This window comes from Lytechinus variegatus, chromosome 5 (genome assembly GCF_018143015.1).
Source record: "Lytechinus variegatus isolate NC3 chromosome 5, Lvar_3.0, whole genome shotgun sequence".
NCBI classification, from domain to species: Eukaryota; Metazoa; Echinodermata; class Echinoidea; order Temnopleuroida; family Toxopneustidae; genus Lytechinus; species Lytechinus variegatus.
In genome coordinates this window covers 43188030-43204357 of record NC_054744.1, presented here as the reverse complement: position 1 = coordinate 43204357, position 16328 = coordinate 43188030, and the positions used below count along the sequence as shown (strand labels likewise).

The following is a 16328-nucleotide window of genomic DNA, read 5'->3' as shown; positions in this document are numbered from 1 at the left end:
TGAAGATAACCAACACAGATAGGCACACGTGGGACAGTGTATTATTATTGCTGGAATAAAGACCCGAAGGAAGTGACCGAATCCGCGCTTATTTTGCTGATTTCTCTGCAATTACACAATTTCTTCCAGAATCCTTTGGCACATATTTTTTATTCATACAAACAGACACTTGGGTGGTCATTATATTAGATTCCGTAAAAAGTCATTTTTAGATCGTTACCAAAACTGGAATTTATCTTTAACTTCACATTTTATGAAACCTCAGAAATCTAATTATTGATCAGTCCTCAAAGTGGCTGAGTGTGAGTTTGTTTTAATAAGGTGTTGGGCAGGCAGGAATTGCAAGAAGATGCTCTTAAAGTCAACTGAAAAAATTTTACCCCAAAAAATGTTTAGTTTTAGATAGAACTTCCCCATAACATGTGTATCTCTAATATAATCTTTTATTTTAAATGACATTTAAATCGAACTGTAATAGATTAATAATCTTAAGATTTACTAGAGCTTAATGAAGGCTTTCATGAAGCCTCAGACTTTGTGGAGTTAACATTTGTAAAACATGAAACACCAAGAAAACGTACGCTTAACTTTATCATTAACACATTTTGATATGAACATATCTGGTGAAAGAGGAGAGTGATGTACTATCATTTCAATGCTTTCTGATATAAACTAGAAATGACTGGAAAATTTTGATGAGTTGTAAAGCTGATCCTGCAATGTATACAATCATAACTTTTTTTTAATTTCAGTACATGACTTTGAAGTATAGTGGCAAAGATTGATATCACTTATACGTTTTCCTGACTGCTCTTATAGTGTCTTCAAAGACATGATATCTAAGTTGGCAAGTCTTCATGTCAAAAGAAATGCTGAGTAGACATTCAATTTCAAATGGTACATATAGGCCTAGTTTTTCAAATTCTTAAAAAGCTGACACATGACTATGTTTAAATTGCTGTTCCTTTAATTATAGGGTAAAAAATAATATTTTCCTTTATTCAAAAAAAATAATATTATTAATGATTTTTTTTTCTGAAAACTGAAAAGACAATCATGAAACCCTGGTGATTACACCAGAATTATTTTATATCAAAGGCTTATATTTCAATATCCAAAATAAAGTGATACTGTGCATGATGAAGAATAATTCTATTAATATATAAATGAAATTATTAAAAGAAAATGAATGTTTGATTATAATAACAATATGATTATAATAAAAACATTTATATTGTGCTTAATGTTTCTAAGCATTGCATACTATTACCCCGGCTTTAGCATGGCTACCCTGATCAGACGCTTGAGGATTCAAGGAATTTCTTTCTACCGGGTACCCATTTACTACACCTGAGTGGAGATTGGGAAATGTAGATAGACACCTTGACAAAGGATGCAGGTGTTGCTGCAGGATTTGAACCCCAGACCTTGTGGTTCAAAGTCCGGATACTTATCCACTGAACCACAACATCTCTTCAATTGTGATCAAAATATTTTGGTAAAGTGAAAATATAACCTGTTGCAGAAATGAGAAATATAATATTGTATTCAATTGGATAGTAAGATTCAAATTGATGACCACCGTACACACTGGCGATAATGACTCCAGATCAACCAAAGTATTGAAGTTTTTCCAATGACATAGAATCAGTCGGTCCGAAGTTGGTTTCGACAGAGTCAAAAAGATTAGCACAGTAGTTTTCAATCTTACCTAGATAGTTCCTACTCCTGGTCATCTCTGTGATGTTAACATACATAGCCCCTGCTGGGATGGTAACCAGTGTATGGTATCCAATCTTCATGGTAGGTTGGTCAAATATACCAGAAAAGATCTGACAATCTGTGTTTGATCCACCACACACACCACACTTGTCTTCTGTCAGTCCAGAACCTAATACACCATCACAACCAACAATCTGGAAAATGAAAAAAAGTACAGGAGAACTTTACTTTATATCAGAACAAGTAAATTGTGTTTCAAGAAAGTTTTTATAACTATGGTCCTTTAGCAGCTAAAGAAAAAAAATAGTGACTTTAAAAAATATATCTTAATTACAATTTACAATTGCAAAAAAATCAAGGTCACAACCCCAGGTTCATAACTAGACTTTCATTTCCATATAAGCCCATTTCTACCAGTCCAAGGTTTCAAATTCACCTGCTATCTGATCAGGCAAACTATCCCAACCAGTACAAACTTAAAGCTTACTTGTAATAATGATATAAGATCTGGCACTTGGAATGAAAATAAAAAGAATTTCTGTCACTTCTGAAACATGTCTACAGGCCTACCACCATGAATATCCAGACACAGAATTTTATTTCCAAATATTCCTCAACTTCAATCAAAAACACACTGTCAAATGTTTTAGGACGATAAAATGCTTGAACATGACATTTCAGGTTCTAAACTCCAAAACAACCAGACAATGTAAACAATTAGATGTGTCAATTGAGTTTCATTGTTCAAACTTCAGACAAGATTTTTCAGATCTTGATAATCAATCATGACATTTAAGGTTTACAACATCATCACATAAAACTTGATTGAATTTATTCCTGAACCATACACAATTTGAAGAAACGGTGGGAGGCCTCATCGAAAATAAATTATCCAGAACCATCAAACAATTCAGAATGCTCTTTTACAACATAAAGCTGTTTCTATCGTGGACACCTCGATAAAGAAGAATATGCATCTTTTAGGAAAATGATTAAATGCAAAAGTTGGTTTGCACTCTTCTGTCACTATTTTTTCTACTTCAGGGCTGTGTTAATCCTTGAAATGATAATCCAGTAATATGTGGCCTGGCAAAACAAGTTATTGTAAATTTTCAACAACAAAAAATTCTTATCAGCCGGGTGTGAATACTCTCTTAGAGCCTAATCAGGCCTCATTGAAAAGTCTAGATGTTGTCAACATGCCAACTATTTTCACCTTTTGAACAGGTATGGTTCAAAGGGAGTTCACAATCCTTATCCAAGGGGCTGCCTACAGTCTACTAGTCTCAAGTAGGATCCATGGTCTACATGAAAAGGGGGGTGCATCCCCTTTCCAATTTTCCACCTCCCCTCCTTCCCCCAAGCACATCACACTCTATCATTTGTCCCTAGTTCTTGGTACACAAAATAGGGGGCATGATCGATGAAAAAGTGCAATGGGGCTTAATTTATACATGGAAGTTTATCTCTATGATTTATAGGATAGAAATCCTTCCAAGTACATATCAAATCATATGAAAGTCAAAATAGTGTTTTGGCAATTTTGTTCTGTTTTCAGAGCTACAATAGGCATTAATGGTGAATTTATTTGTCACTGTTATGGAAAATCCCATCCCTTTTTTTCACCTGCCATGTCCCCCTGCCTGGAAATTAGAGCTTATTATTTTAACCTGACCCATTGAGGAGAGGGTGATTGAATAATGGATAACATAATGAGTGCCACCTGCAATGGTAGTGAACATGTAACACTGCTGACACATAAAGTCAGTGGAAATGACACTTATACTACCCTACTTATCCATACATTATAATGTCTGTTGCATGAACAAGTTTCTATAAAAACAAACTATGCCATTTTCCAAGGTCATATATTAATGTACAAACAATATAGTACATGTAGCTACTGTTTTCAATCAGGGACTGTAACAAAAGTAGAGGTAGAACACATAAAAAACAGAAAGGCTCCAGGGAAAATAATTATTTTCTTCAAAGAAAAACATGAATTGTGATCATTTATACATCTACAACAATAAGAATGCTACACAAATAATTTATTAAAACAATCTTGCAGACAAATCCAACTCCTTACCAAATTGCTCCAATGGAAAGCCCAAATTCAAAGGAAATATGTTTATCACTCACTCTTCAACTTATCCTCACATATGAACAAACTTCATGCCTTTATGATTCTGTATCACTTTATATTCAATAGTTTATTTCATAAACTATTTCATCTTAAAGCAAAAATAAAGGGATTATTTATAAACACCTGTCAGTTTGTTTCCTAGTCATTTTCTTTCAAACCCCATCAGATTTTATTTTAGATTTGAAATTACATTTCATATCTATCTACATATCAACAGCCCAAATCAATCCCTTGAGGTATGAAATATGTAAAAACAACATCAAATGAAATTGAATATTCTCTAAATTATGATTATGAATTAAAAACTTTTGAAGTCAACTCTGACATCGATGATAAACATTCTCAATTTTTCATCAGACAAACAGCAGCTTATTGCTGAAAGAAGAGAAAAGTTGGCTTTTAAAAATGTCAACCTTTGACCTTGAGAAGTGTCCTTTGAACTATATTTGAAATGTAATGGCACTGCTGTAGGCTATCAAATGATCACCATTATTATGATTACTTCCGTTTCTCTGTCAACTGTTTATGGTTTCCATCAGCAGAAAATTACAGGAAAAGAATAGGAAGCGTATATTTCAGGCAGGAATCACTTTCACATTTAGGGGGCCTTTGTATCACTTTATTCAATAGTATATTTCAAAAACTATTTGATAATAATAATGATAATAGGCATTTATACAGCGCCATCTATCTAGAAATATTAAGGTAAATATACTACAAGCAACTGATGAAGAATACAATTTGTCTCTTGAAAAAATATTCAGGAAATTGGATGAAATTCAGAACTTTGAGATTATAACTTTATTCAGAAGTTTGAAAAATGAAATTGGATGGAGTTTGCACCACTATGGTATATCAAAATAATGCATAAAACAACACTATCAAGAAAATTTCTTATTTGTATTAAAACGAAAACCTTAGATTTAGGGTCTTCTGAGCGATCATTGCAATAAATCATGATTTATCCTCTTTAAAAGAGTGACTGAAATATTGTAAAATAATAACTATTTGATATTGAAAATGACAGAACATGACAAAAGTCCCCTAAATATTCGTCTTCATCTGTCACTCAAATGTATTTCCATTGACCCTTAAAGCTTGGGGTATGATTCTAATTCAGCAAATGAATTCTTACAAGAAAATGGTAGTGAAAAATACCTTTGACAGAAACCAAGTTGTTCTACAAATCCCTTATGAATAAACATATTATGGACGCAATCACTACATCACAAAGTAATTTATGTTAGGCTCATTAGGTAGGCCTACATTTGTATACTAGCCTAATCCACAATATTTTCAAAGGAATGTGGTCCAGTATAGTATCAAAAATATGTCATTTGTAATTTAAATATATATTTCTGGAAAACGAATTTATATTGTTATCTGTAAGATGAAAAAGGATGAAATTTTGATGGCAAGTGAAAAGTTTTGATTTATTGGGTTTTTATTTTTCAAATTTTGTAAGAAAAAGGGGCAAATGCATATACTTCCATATTCTAAAGAAAAACAGCAGCCAAATGAACAAATCATTCTAAAAAAAGTATCATAAAAATGCAGATCCTAAATTGAGGGTTTTTTTCTGGCTGAGTTGAGGAATTTGTTTCAGGAATTAACTTAATTTTTACCTTGAATCTAACAAACAATAAAATGCAAAATACCTACTTGCATGCACATGAAGCCAGCATATAAAAACAAGAGTGGCATAATTATACTCTAGTATTTTAAAGGTTAAAATTCATAAACGTTTGATACAGCAAGTTGAAAATTCACGTATTTTAAATTTCAAGTGTGAACACAACCTGTTTAACATGGAAATGTCCAAGGCAAACGGGAAACCTGTGAAGTGCAATAATCCAACCTCTAATTAGATTCCATCATTTGTGGTTATCCATCTCAAAATGGAGCAAGTTCACCCCAAATTTAAAAGAATGTGATATAATAAACAGATGCGCTACCCCTAAGTTGAGGTTTGCCATATTAAAACTCCATCATTGGTTTGTGAAAGGCAGGTTGCATGCACTCCTCCTCAAAACAAGGGATTAAGAAATAAAATTAATCAATGATTTAATTCAGTGAAACACTTGCTCAATTGTTATTCAAACACATGGAAAGTCACTTCATTTGAGGGTCAATAAAGTGCACTTTATGGTTGGAGTACTAGCGACTTCATGAAAGTACATCATTTACAGACAGAGGTTGGCCCAAGTTCATGAATGTTTCAGGCCTTTATAGCATCTCTACCAGCGTTCCTCAGCTCACATAGCTTCCTCTATAGTGTCTTTCTTTTCTCATTAAGATTCTTTGAAGTTATCTTGATACGACTATCTATCATGTGTTGTCTCATCTTTAACTTGATGTAAAGATGTTTTTAGATTTCAAAGCATTCAACTATAAAGCAGACAATTGTTCAGGAATTTCATTGCCTAAAATTGGCTCACATGTAAACATACTGTCCGTGAAGCTTATCAAAATGAATGTTAAAAAACATGGGCAATCAATTGCTGAAAATATAACTAAATGTGTTTGCACTGTTGAAGGTTTGACCGTTTTAGCAGGCAAATACAACAAATCTAAATACTAACGTCCAAACACTCGGTTTGTAGCCCACAATTCACTATATTTGCTTCAGACTTCACTTGAGGATGGTAAATATCTTAAATTTAATGATTAAATGGCTACTTTGATTCTGACAGAAAATTTCTTTTGTATGGAATTTACTTAATAAAGAGGATGAGACCAATAAATAAAATAGGAAAACAAAAAAGACTAGCAGGACATAATTGGAAGAACAATGTATTTACATGTACATTGGGTGATCCATTTATACAACTGCTTTATAATTATTTTAGTCTAATTTCATTATACAAAATTAATTAGTAATTGCTTTTACTTTAATACATGAGGTATTTTGAAAAACATAAATAAAAATATTTGTGAGAGTGACATGCTTTAGACATGGTTAGCATTTTATCATCAGCATTTCCCTGATATATATAACAAAAAATATTGAACAACTTTTTTTTCGATTCTTTACAAGGTAAAGGTACATGCTGGTCTTTTTTTTAAATCATGAATGATCATTGAAATTTTACTGAATAAGTAAACAATAATTTGATATCAGAATCTTGGGATGTGATACAGATGTGTGAGGAAATAAGCTTATTGGTTCACAATGGGTTGGACACAGGGAATCAGAATCTCAGAATAGATATGACTACCAGGTTATACTTTCCACTCAATGACCTAGTTTGTCATTATACAGATAATATGCTGACACCATGCCAAGCTATACTAGATTTCTCTTGTCCGAAAATATGATCATTGAAAAAACCTTGCCTTGAGGATATATGGCAAGAATATGACAAGACTGTAATTGGTTTCCTTTTTTAAACAGGTTTCAATAGAATTTGAGTTCTATTATTGGGATATATTGTCTGTGAGTTACTAAATTACATAGTCCTTATCTGTTAAAACTCATTTTTAAAGAGATGTAGGATGCACATCAAACATACCCAATAAGGGGGATGCTCTGTAGAATCACCCTTCCTTAGGTTCAAGGTTACAAACAAAAAGTTATCATCACTATCACTGAAGATAATTGTTTTCCTCACTTGCTTCGCTAGCTCACAATATTCTTTGATAAGGCCAAGGGTGTATGCATGTATACACACAGAGCTCGGCATGATACATTTGGGGAGGGCTTGGGGGGAACTTGCCCCAATAAAGTTCCATGAACAAGATGAAATAGATAGACAGAAAAATAAGGAAAGTGCAATGGGTGAAATATGATGACTTTTTGAATAACATGTCAAAATCTATCTGAAGTTAAAATCAAATTTGATTTCTAAATAGATCAAAATATTTGGTGACATTTCATCAAAAATGATATGTTTGCCTCCATGTGCTAGTGCACATATCTAGCCTATCTGAACAACAACACCTGTCAGTGTGTGGAACAAACCAATGATGATGGTAGTTTTAAAACCTTAATTCATTGTTCCATGTTGCTACTTATTGGTCAATTAAGAAAGACTCCAAACATACTGCACCTGCTGTGGTCTAGTATGGTGCTGTGTGATTGGACAGAAAAAAAGTAATGTGTTCTTCAGGGTATGATGCTAATATGTAACAAGCCATTTTGCCAACATTAAACATTGACATGCATAGAAAATAATGAAATATGTCATATGATTATGAATATTTTGGAAGGAAAAACTGAAATTTTCAAAATGTGTTTTTACCTAATTATTTTAAAATATATTAAATTATGGCAGATAATGAGCTAGTCACGCTACTCTGTGTATACTTTTGAACAGATGGGAGGAAATTGCTGATTAAATTGATAGAATTTTGAAAACTGGATGCAAAATAAAGCATGTGTTTTTTCATTTGCAGTAGACACAGCTTTTTAAAAATGTATTGATAGACTAATCTACAGTACAACTTTCAATCAAGTGTTTTTCCAATATCTTCTCTCTTCTGCAAAATGGCAAATATATGCTATGCCCAGATCAACTTCGGGGGGGGGGGGGGGGAATCCATTACTTACCATGGACTAACTTGATTTACAATAAGAAATCAGAGAAGAAACAGAATGAAAAGGGAAATTACTCATCTAAAATAGGTGGTTTCAAACCGCCTCAATCACAAGAATCCCCGTTAAATTATGGGAACTGTTATCGGCTAAAAAATACCCATTAATTATTCCTGCATTCACACTGCCCCGAAACATACCCTTCGGGATAAGTTCCTGAAGTTACGAGCATGCGCATAGTATGGTCTGATAAGCAGGCAAGGCGCGAGATTCAAAATCACTAGCCCAGCAGCCACCCACAGCTCAAGCGCCAAACGACGCCCAACGACACACTGGGCTAAAAGTTCCTGTAATTTGCTTTCACATCGCCAAAATACCTGCGACCTTGGAAAAATCCCCGCGAAAGTTCTCGTAATTTAGAAGTACCTACTATTTAGCGGGTATTTTCTTTCGGGGAGATTATGGCTACGCATTGTTTGCTTTCACATTACCAAAATACCTGGTATTTTCTGATCGAGGTAAATTTCCTGATCAGAGAATACATGGAACTGACGAACTTCGAGGCGGTCTGAAACCACCTAATGTGACACAAGAGCACTTCAAACTTATTTATTTGACTCTTCAAAATGTGATAAAATGCTAGTGTCCTTCATGTTCCTACAGGTGTGGCAGTATGAGTGACATTTAATGGAAGCATAGTCATACATAAACCTTCAGGTAAAGTAGAAGGAAATGCAGGTAAAAAAATCAATTGATACAATTGCAGAAGTTAAAAAGTCAGACAATTCCTCGACCACTACAAAACAATCTTAATTAACATTGCTGAAATATTTATGCAGATATTAGTCTTGTTTGTTTAAATAATCTAACTTTCTTTTAAAAATTGGAATAACTGCAAGTTTGACAAATTTTTGCTTACTCATTTATTTATTCATGTATTTTTATTTGGGGGAATGCTTGTACTAACTGCTCTGGGAAATAATGACATATTTTTCTCCTAGCAGGCATTAAAACTAGAGCTTAAAAGAATTACAAAAATAAATCTTGATTGACTGTTGGATCTAAATATTCAAGTGATTTACTTGCGATCTTCTTAAAGATACTTTGTTTTCTTTTAAAAGATATCATTAGTTGATTTGATGTCATTGCATCAGAAATTATCTAAAGGTACAAAGGTATTTTTGAAAGGTTTAAAGTACGTGCCTATGCACAAAATGAAAAGCACTTGGATAAAGTGATTTCATGGTTCAGACATGGTTTTCATTTAATCTTGATCTAATCTTATTCAATCTAATCCTGCTAAAAATGCAAAAAATAGGTATCATAATTTATCAACTTCATCCTATAATGCAACTGTGGTAAGGGTTTACCACAACAAATCAGGAATGAAGTTAGGATAGCTCTTGGACAGAGAACAGGTGATGCACAACACGATTAAACTATTTTGATTAAGAGGATTAAGAGGACTTAGACTCCATTTATCTGATCCAAATCAGACCACACAAACCACCATCTTTTGTTTGAAATACAATAGCAATTCTTTTGATGCATCTGTCTGTATTCCAAATTGTTCCATCAAAATATGTCACCTTCGCCCACAAGCCATGCAGTTTAGAGGTGTGAAGAGAGGATATTGAATGAGATTACTCATAAAACAGCCTATGAGTAAATAGAATACATATCTTTCTTCCTCACTTGTGAACTCATTCCACTGTCATCATTCGCAAATGATTTGATAAAGTTGAAATTTTGAAACACTGTAATTTCATTGTCATGGATGAAGTAAAAAGAAACATTGACATGAACTTTCACCGCATCTTCCTTGTCTATTTCATTATTCACTTTTGTTCTTTCTCTTTTGTACCCACTTCTGAAAAGCACAATGACTGCAAAGTGTAAATTTTAGTTCACAAAGATAGGATTTGAAAATGAGAAAGCATTAGATAAATGATTTTAACTTCTAGTACAACCTGAAAATTAAACCTCAGTCACAAAAATCACCTGCTCTAGAATTATATTCTATAATAGAAGGTAAAATCATAAAGCATGTACAATGAGCAAGTCTTCATTTATTGCACATTATTCATATCTACCCCCCCCCCCAAAAAAAAAAAAAAAAATCTTTTTATCCATCAATCTCATCTCATTTCATTTTCTATTCCAAATGCTATAAATGTTAATGAAGCAAGATAGCTTTTTTACAGGAAATAAAGGAGGAATTCAAGGAAAAGTTCCTGGAATAACAGGGATAATATTTTCAAGAAAGAAGTTTGTAATAAATGCTAAAGATGTGATGAAAGCACCAATGTGTTTTATATGATAAGGAACATGATACTGTTACAAGCTACTAAAATCCCACAAATTGATTGGCCAAGATTTCCATTACGGTAAACCTATTTTGGAACATGACCCAGCATGGCATGGAGGAAGGGGCATGGGGTTTCTATTCATCTCTGTATTCTAAATAATATTTTGGTTGAACATTCAAGAAATCATGCCATATATCAGTTTCTCAAATTCAGCACACCAACGCTTACTACAGCTTATTCACAACTTACAAGGGGATTCAAAGCTTACATATTGGGGCAAAATGCCCAATGCCCCTGTGATTTTTCACTGGCAGGGACTCTCTATCAAGTAAAAATGTGATAAGCAGGTTATAGCATGGACCCTACATGGTTATAGCTTTCTTGAAAACATTGAATACAAAATAATTCAGAAGTCCTCTGTTTGTCCTTGAAATTGTTGGTTTCAAGGTCACTATTAATAACAATATAAAAACTGAATGAATGTGAGGACGAAATGAGAAAGCAAACAATGAATGGAAGTCAATGTGGAAGCAATGAATTTACTGATTGACTTTGTCTAGACTAGATGATAGTGTTTCACATAATTATGACCTTGGCGGATGCGCTTATTGACTGCAGACAGTCATCTGCGATCATAGGTATTCCTTTTTTCCTGGTTTAGTGGAAAAACTGTAAATTTCTGAAGTATTTGAAAAAGGAAACATGAAAAATTTGTGTTACCTACAATTACTAAATTTTCTGAAAAGGTGTCAGTTCCTTGTTACTCCTTATCTTCAATTGCAGCAAGTCTAAAAACCTTCATCTAAACCCTTCAATGATCATTAAAAAAATGTGAATGTTCAAAAGGATTAGCATTATACTTGAACCTTCAAAGGAAGAGCAATAACAGATTTCCTGACATAGCACCTGTCTCCTGACTATACTTCCAGATCTACTCTATCTTCAATTCCCTTTCATATTTGATCAAATTAGGCAGAAATGACCTGTTTGGTGAAAATAAAGATCATGACCATTAAAAAAAGTTGGATTAATTGAGGCACACCTATTACCTATAATATAAACTAATTACTGCATAACAGTAAACAATACATAATCATAAACCCATCCAATAATACTATGCAAACTGGACCATTTCACAAGAATACATCTGACCCAGACATCTAAGCCTAGGGTTTGATTGGGATAGGCAGGTCAGGTGTGAATGATGTCACTAGTGATAGATCCACACAAGAGTCAAGGAAGCTTAAGTTAAACTTTGAAAAAAATATCCCTAAAACATCTCTTTATAACACTTTAAATCTTTTCTTTTGACACAACATGCATCAAGCACATTGGGGCTTAACCAGTGAAACTACCTTTATTTTAGCATGAGCACATGCAGCTCCATTCTCCTCTGGAACCATGTGAACAGTAATTCTGTGAACATAGCTGAACTGGGTTATCAAGGCTAGTCCGCCAAGCCCATTAACAGGTGTATGGTGATTATACCATAATTTATTTCAAATCAGGTCAAATAAAAATTTATCATAGCAAGTGCAACAATTGCTCAACCTTTGAAAATTGTATTTGTTTTCTCATCAGCAATGCTGTAACAGCATTTTTAGAGCAGTGAAAATGAACACATAAGAATCCGATTCAGTGATCAAACGTTCACTGGCACAGTCAGAATTATCAAGGAGGGGGGGGGGGGGTCAATGCCAGGGAGCTATAAAGGAAGTGATCATAGAAATAGGGAAGGGGGTAATAGTCCTTAAAGGAGACACACGAAGAAAATTTCACGAAAGTGATGATTATAGACAGATTATATATGGATGGAAAGGTATTGTCTTTTTATACACAAATATGTCACTAAAAAGTCTTATAGATGTCGTGGAAATGCAAGAAATGAAATAATTAGACACCCTTCTCAGCCCCCCAGACCGACAATCACGCAGCCGAAAACGGTCGAGAATTATGACGTCACACAATCGACGTGCTCATCATCTCTCTGTGCATCATGCACTGAATCACCTTACTGACCTGTTCAATATCTTTCGAATTTACCGCTTCTTCATGTAATGTGATATTCAATTTCTGTTTTCGACAACTTCAGACCAAACGTGATTCAGAACTGTGTTCCTTTGCCCGTTTTTATTGAATTGTGGACTGTAAAGACCAATTTTGTCCACTGCAGTCGTCATTGTGTTGCTCCACTCCAGTCAGTGAGTGAGTGAGTCGCTGCCCAAATAATATAAGTAGAGAATCTAATCAAGAACTTGAAAATCAAAAGCAGCAATTAAGAAGTAAGATTTAATAAATACAGGACTGAATAGAATCTCACATGAAAATAGAAAGAGAAAAAAGAGCTGATAGGAATGGGGAAGGAACATAATTAAAAAAAAAATCCAGAACCAAAAAAAAATCAGAGAGTTTCGAACCAGGATCCCCGCACTCAAAAAAAAACTGCGTGCGTACAGATTTGTCCACAGACCATGTTATGATATGGAGCGGGTTCATAACAATATATGAACAAAGTGCGTTTGCTGCAGTTGCCTCGCAATGCTTTGGCAATCCAAGTGCAATCCAATCATTTCGCGATCATATATTGCCATGTTTTTTTGTGGTTCCTGAACTTGCTACGTAATTAAATTTCATAATTTTTTTTCAGTTGTGAAGACGAATGTCTATGCTTTATATTGATAATAATATCAATGTGGTGCAAGCATGATTTCTAAGTGAAAATATGCTTTGTTTATTCACGTATATTTCTTGAAAACAAATAATTTTTTCTAAGCTAAATATCGGTTACCAAAATATGTTAAATGTGCATTTCATTTTACTGTTCAGAAAATTCAAACTTTTATCTATGTAATAAGACCAATCTTGAGAGGAATAAACTATTCTAAGAGCAAAAAACGCTGATTGGAAAGATCGTCTTCAATGGGCTGCTGTCAGCTCAGCTGCTCGCTGCTCGTGGTGTGACGTCACTCAGCTGGAGCTCGCCAGAGGACGGACGAAGGCAGAAATATGCCATGAAAATAAGTCATTTTTGAGAGCTGATTTCTGCAAACTCTAATCACTATTTTGAAAGTTGAAGTTATATATCTGATTAGTAATACTTCCCCTTTACAATGATGACCAAAAAAGTCATTATAAAATACTTTTGATTCTTCGGTTGTCTACTTTAAGCAATTTCTTATTACATTATTTTGTGCATGAAACTGGGGTTTCTGCACCCTTGAAATGTACTTAGAAGTTCAGTAGATAAATAGGCCTGTATCAACCTGAACCAATAACAACTCCCTAAAAAAAGCAAAGAGGGAAAGGAGAAAGAATTCTTTATCCAAAATACTAAACAAAATCATTGGCTAAGAACTAGGTGCTAAGGATAGCACTTTTACACCTCAAAAATCATGCAAAACTGACCAGATGTGCTAGAGAAGGAGAGGTGGGCAATAAGATCGGTCAAGTTTGACCATTGACCAACTGTCTGCTGTTCCACTTGAATTGTAGTCTAAGGAAACAAATCCTGCTAAGCCCTAATTATTATAATTGCTCTACCCCAGGTTTGCCCCACTAATAACTCCACTTATTATCTATCCCCAGGGTAGTCTTACAGACTAATAACACTGGGTGGGAGCTGAGTATAGGAGGCAGTCTTACGTCTTCCCATTTATTAGGTTTTCTAGGCCTCGTTTCCTGGTTTTTACAACTTAATTTCATCCATTGTAACTCAATCGGATTCTTTGACTTTAAGGTACAATTTTAAACTTCCATAATAAATGGATTGCAATTTAGAAAGTGGCAACGCAAGTGGGTGATCACTGAATAGAGATACAAGAAGTAGAATGAAATGGGGAAATAGTTCAGGATTCAAAGATCCAGCCCAGTTAGCTACCAATAATTGGGCCATTATCACCTCTCTCTTTTCATTGAAAGTAATGGCATAACTGTGATCAGATAAATATTCCTTACAAGAACTTCTCCCTAATAAAGAATTTGAAGATAGGAAATGGTCCCTTTTCTGTATTCATCATATATAAAGTTTGTCAATTTACATATGCATTTAAAAATGTAGACCTACACCAGAAACTCAGAGTGAAAGACGTTTAAAAACCTAAGCATACTGTAAATAAATGATATTGAATAATTTTGTACTCAATGATACCTTTAGTTTAAAAAAAAATCAGTTTTCTGTCATCCTTTCAGCCTGTCTCAAGCTTTGGAAAATGTTTGATAATGTGTATTTTACATATAGGCTATATCTCACAAAATGTAATGACTGTCATATTACTTTTCATTGACTGACTCTCTGTTCAAATTTCAATTTGGTCGTAAATCAGGAATGTTTTTATTTTCCTAAATAAAGGCATTTTGAATAGTTTTCTTACAAAGTTAAAAGTTTGAATATATATCTGAGAGCTTTATCAAATAGGCTTTAACAGGTTGTTCACTTCAATTCATTTTTTTAGGGGAGTGTTCCAGTAAATACGTAGAATTATACATATTGTTTATTATCCCTTTTGGCTATCTATTCCTACAAATACACTTCACTAGTTAAGGAGAAATGGCAGATGCAGTAACAAACTCATTTTGACCAACCAAATGTTTGCATAGGTCTAAATGAAAAAAAAAAATGTTGCAAATGGCTCTGGAAGAAAATGTGTAATTGCTGAGAAATGAGCAAAATAAATACAAAATTCCATCAAATATTGGGTATTGGTGATCATGAGTATCAGATTTTAGCTAATATTTTGTGATTTTACAAATTTTATGATAACATACCAGATTCTATAAATCTATGATAATAGCAGGATAATTAACCTTGATTGTGAAGACTTTCTCTCGAAATAATTATGTGCTGCAGGTACATTCTTTTACTTTTCAGCCATATCACTTTATCATTAATTTAGCCCATGTAACGTTTACATTTTGCTTCTTCAAGCTGAGGATTAAATGCTTTTATCAGTCAAAAACACCTTCACCATTCTCTTCAATTCATCATAATAGAATGACAGGTGCATTAATTGGACTACTATGAATCATGCTTAAATGGTATACATAGATAACAATTAACCACTAGGTCACAGGCAGCCCATTGGTGATTTCTCCTTAATTAGTCTTATTGTGTTAATAGCTACATATCCCACATATGTCTGAGTGTGAAAAATGTCTACCACTCTCTCTCCTTGACAAATGCATTTCCTCTTTTAGCCAGAGTGGTAAATTGTTCAGAATGCAAGTTATGTAAAAACAATATGAAATGAAACCATCTTATATCGTGCAAAGTAATCATTTTTTTTCAATCAAGTTTAAATTGCTGATATTGGGGGCATACTATTTGAATTTTAATTGCATCTAGCTTATAAACAAAAAGAATTGCAACTAATTGCCAATAGTACAAAAATGAAATGAAAAGTTTACAACAACAAAAACCCAATAAACTATTTCACACAGTGTCATATCCTCCCTAAAGAAGAAAATAATTTCAAAAGTGTGATGACCAATAAAAACCATCAATCCATCATGCAATGATATGTATGGGTGATATTTATTTTGCTAGATACCCTGATTTAAGTTAGTCTGCAGGCACAGACCGTAATTGAAACTTTGAACAAGTGGTCTTGAAATAAGACTA

The 16328-nt window shown here is 33.7% G+C and overlaps 1 protein-coding gene across 1 annotated transcript in view; it reads right to left on the bottom strand.

Annotated features, from left to right (window-relative positions):
* The window catches only part of LOC121415468 (mucin-5AC-like), a 92838-nt gene that overhangs the window by 55276 nt on the left and 21234 nt on the right, over positions 1–16328 (bottom strand). The window contains exon 2 of the mRNA XM_041608670.1: positions 1712–1916. Within this exon, the coding sequence (XP_041464604.1) occupies positions 1712–1916 (205 nt within the window). The remainder of the gene's footprint in view (positions 1–1711; positions 1917–16328) is intronic.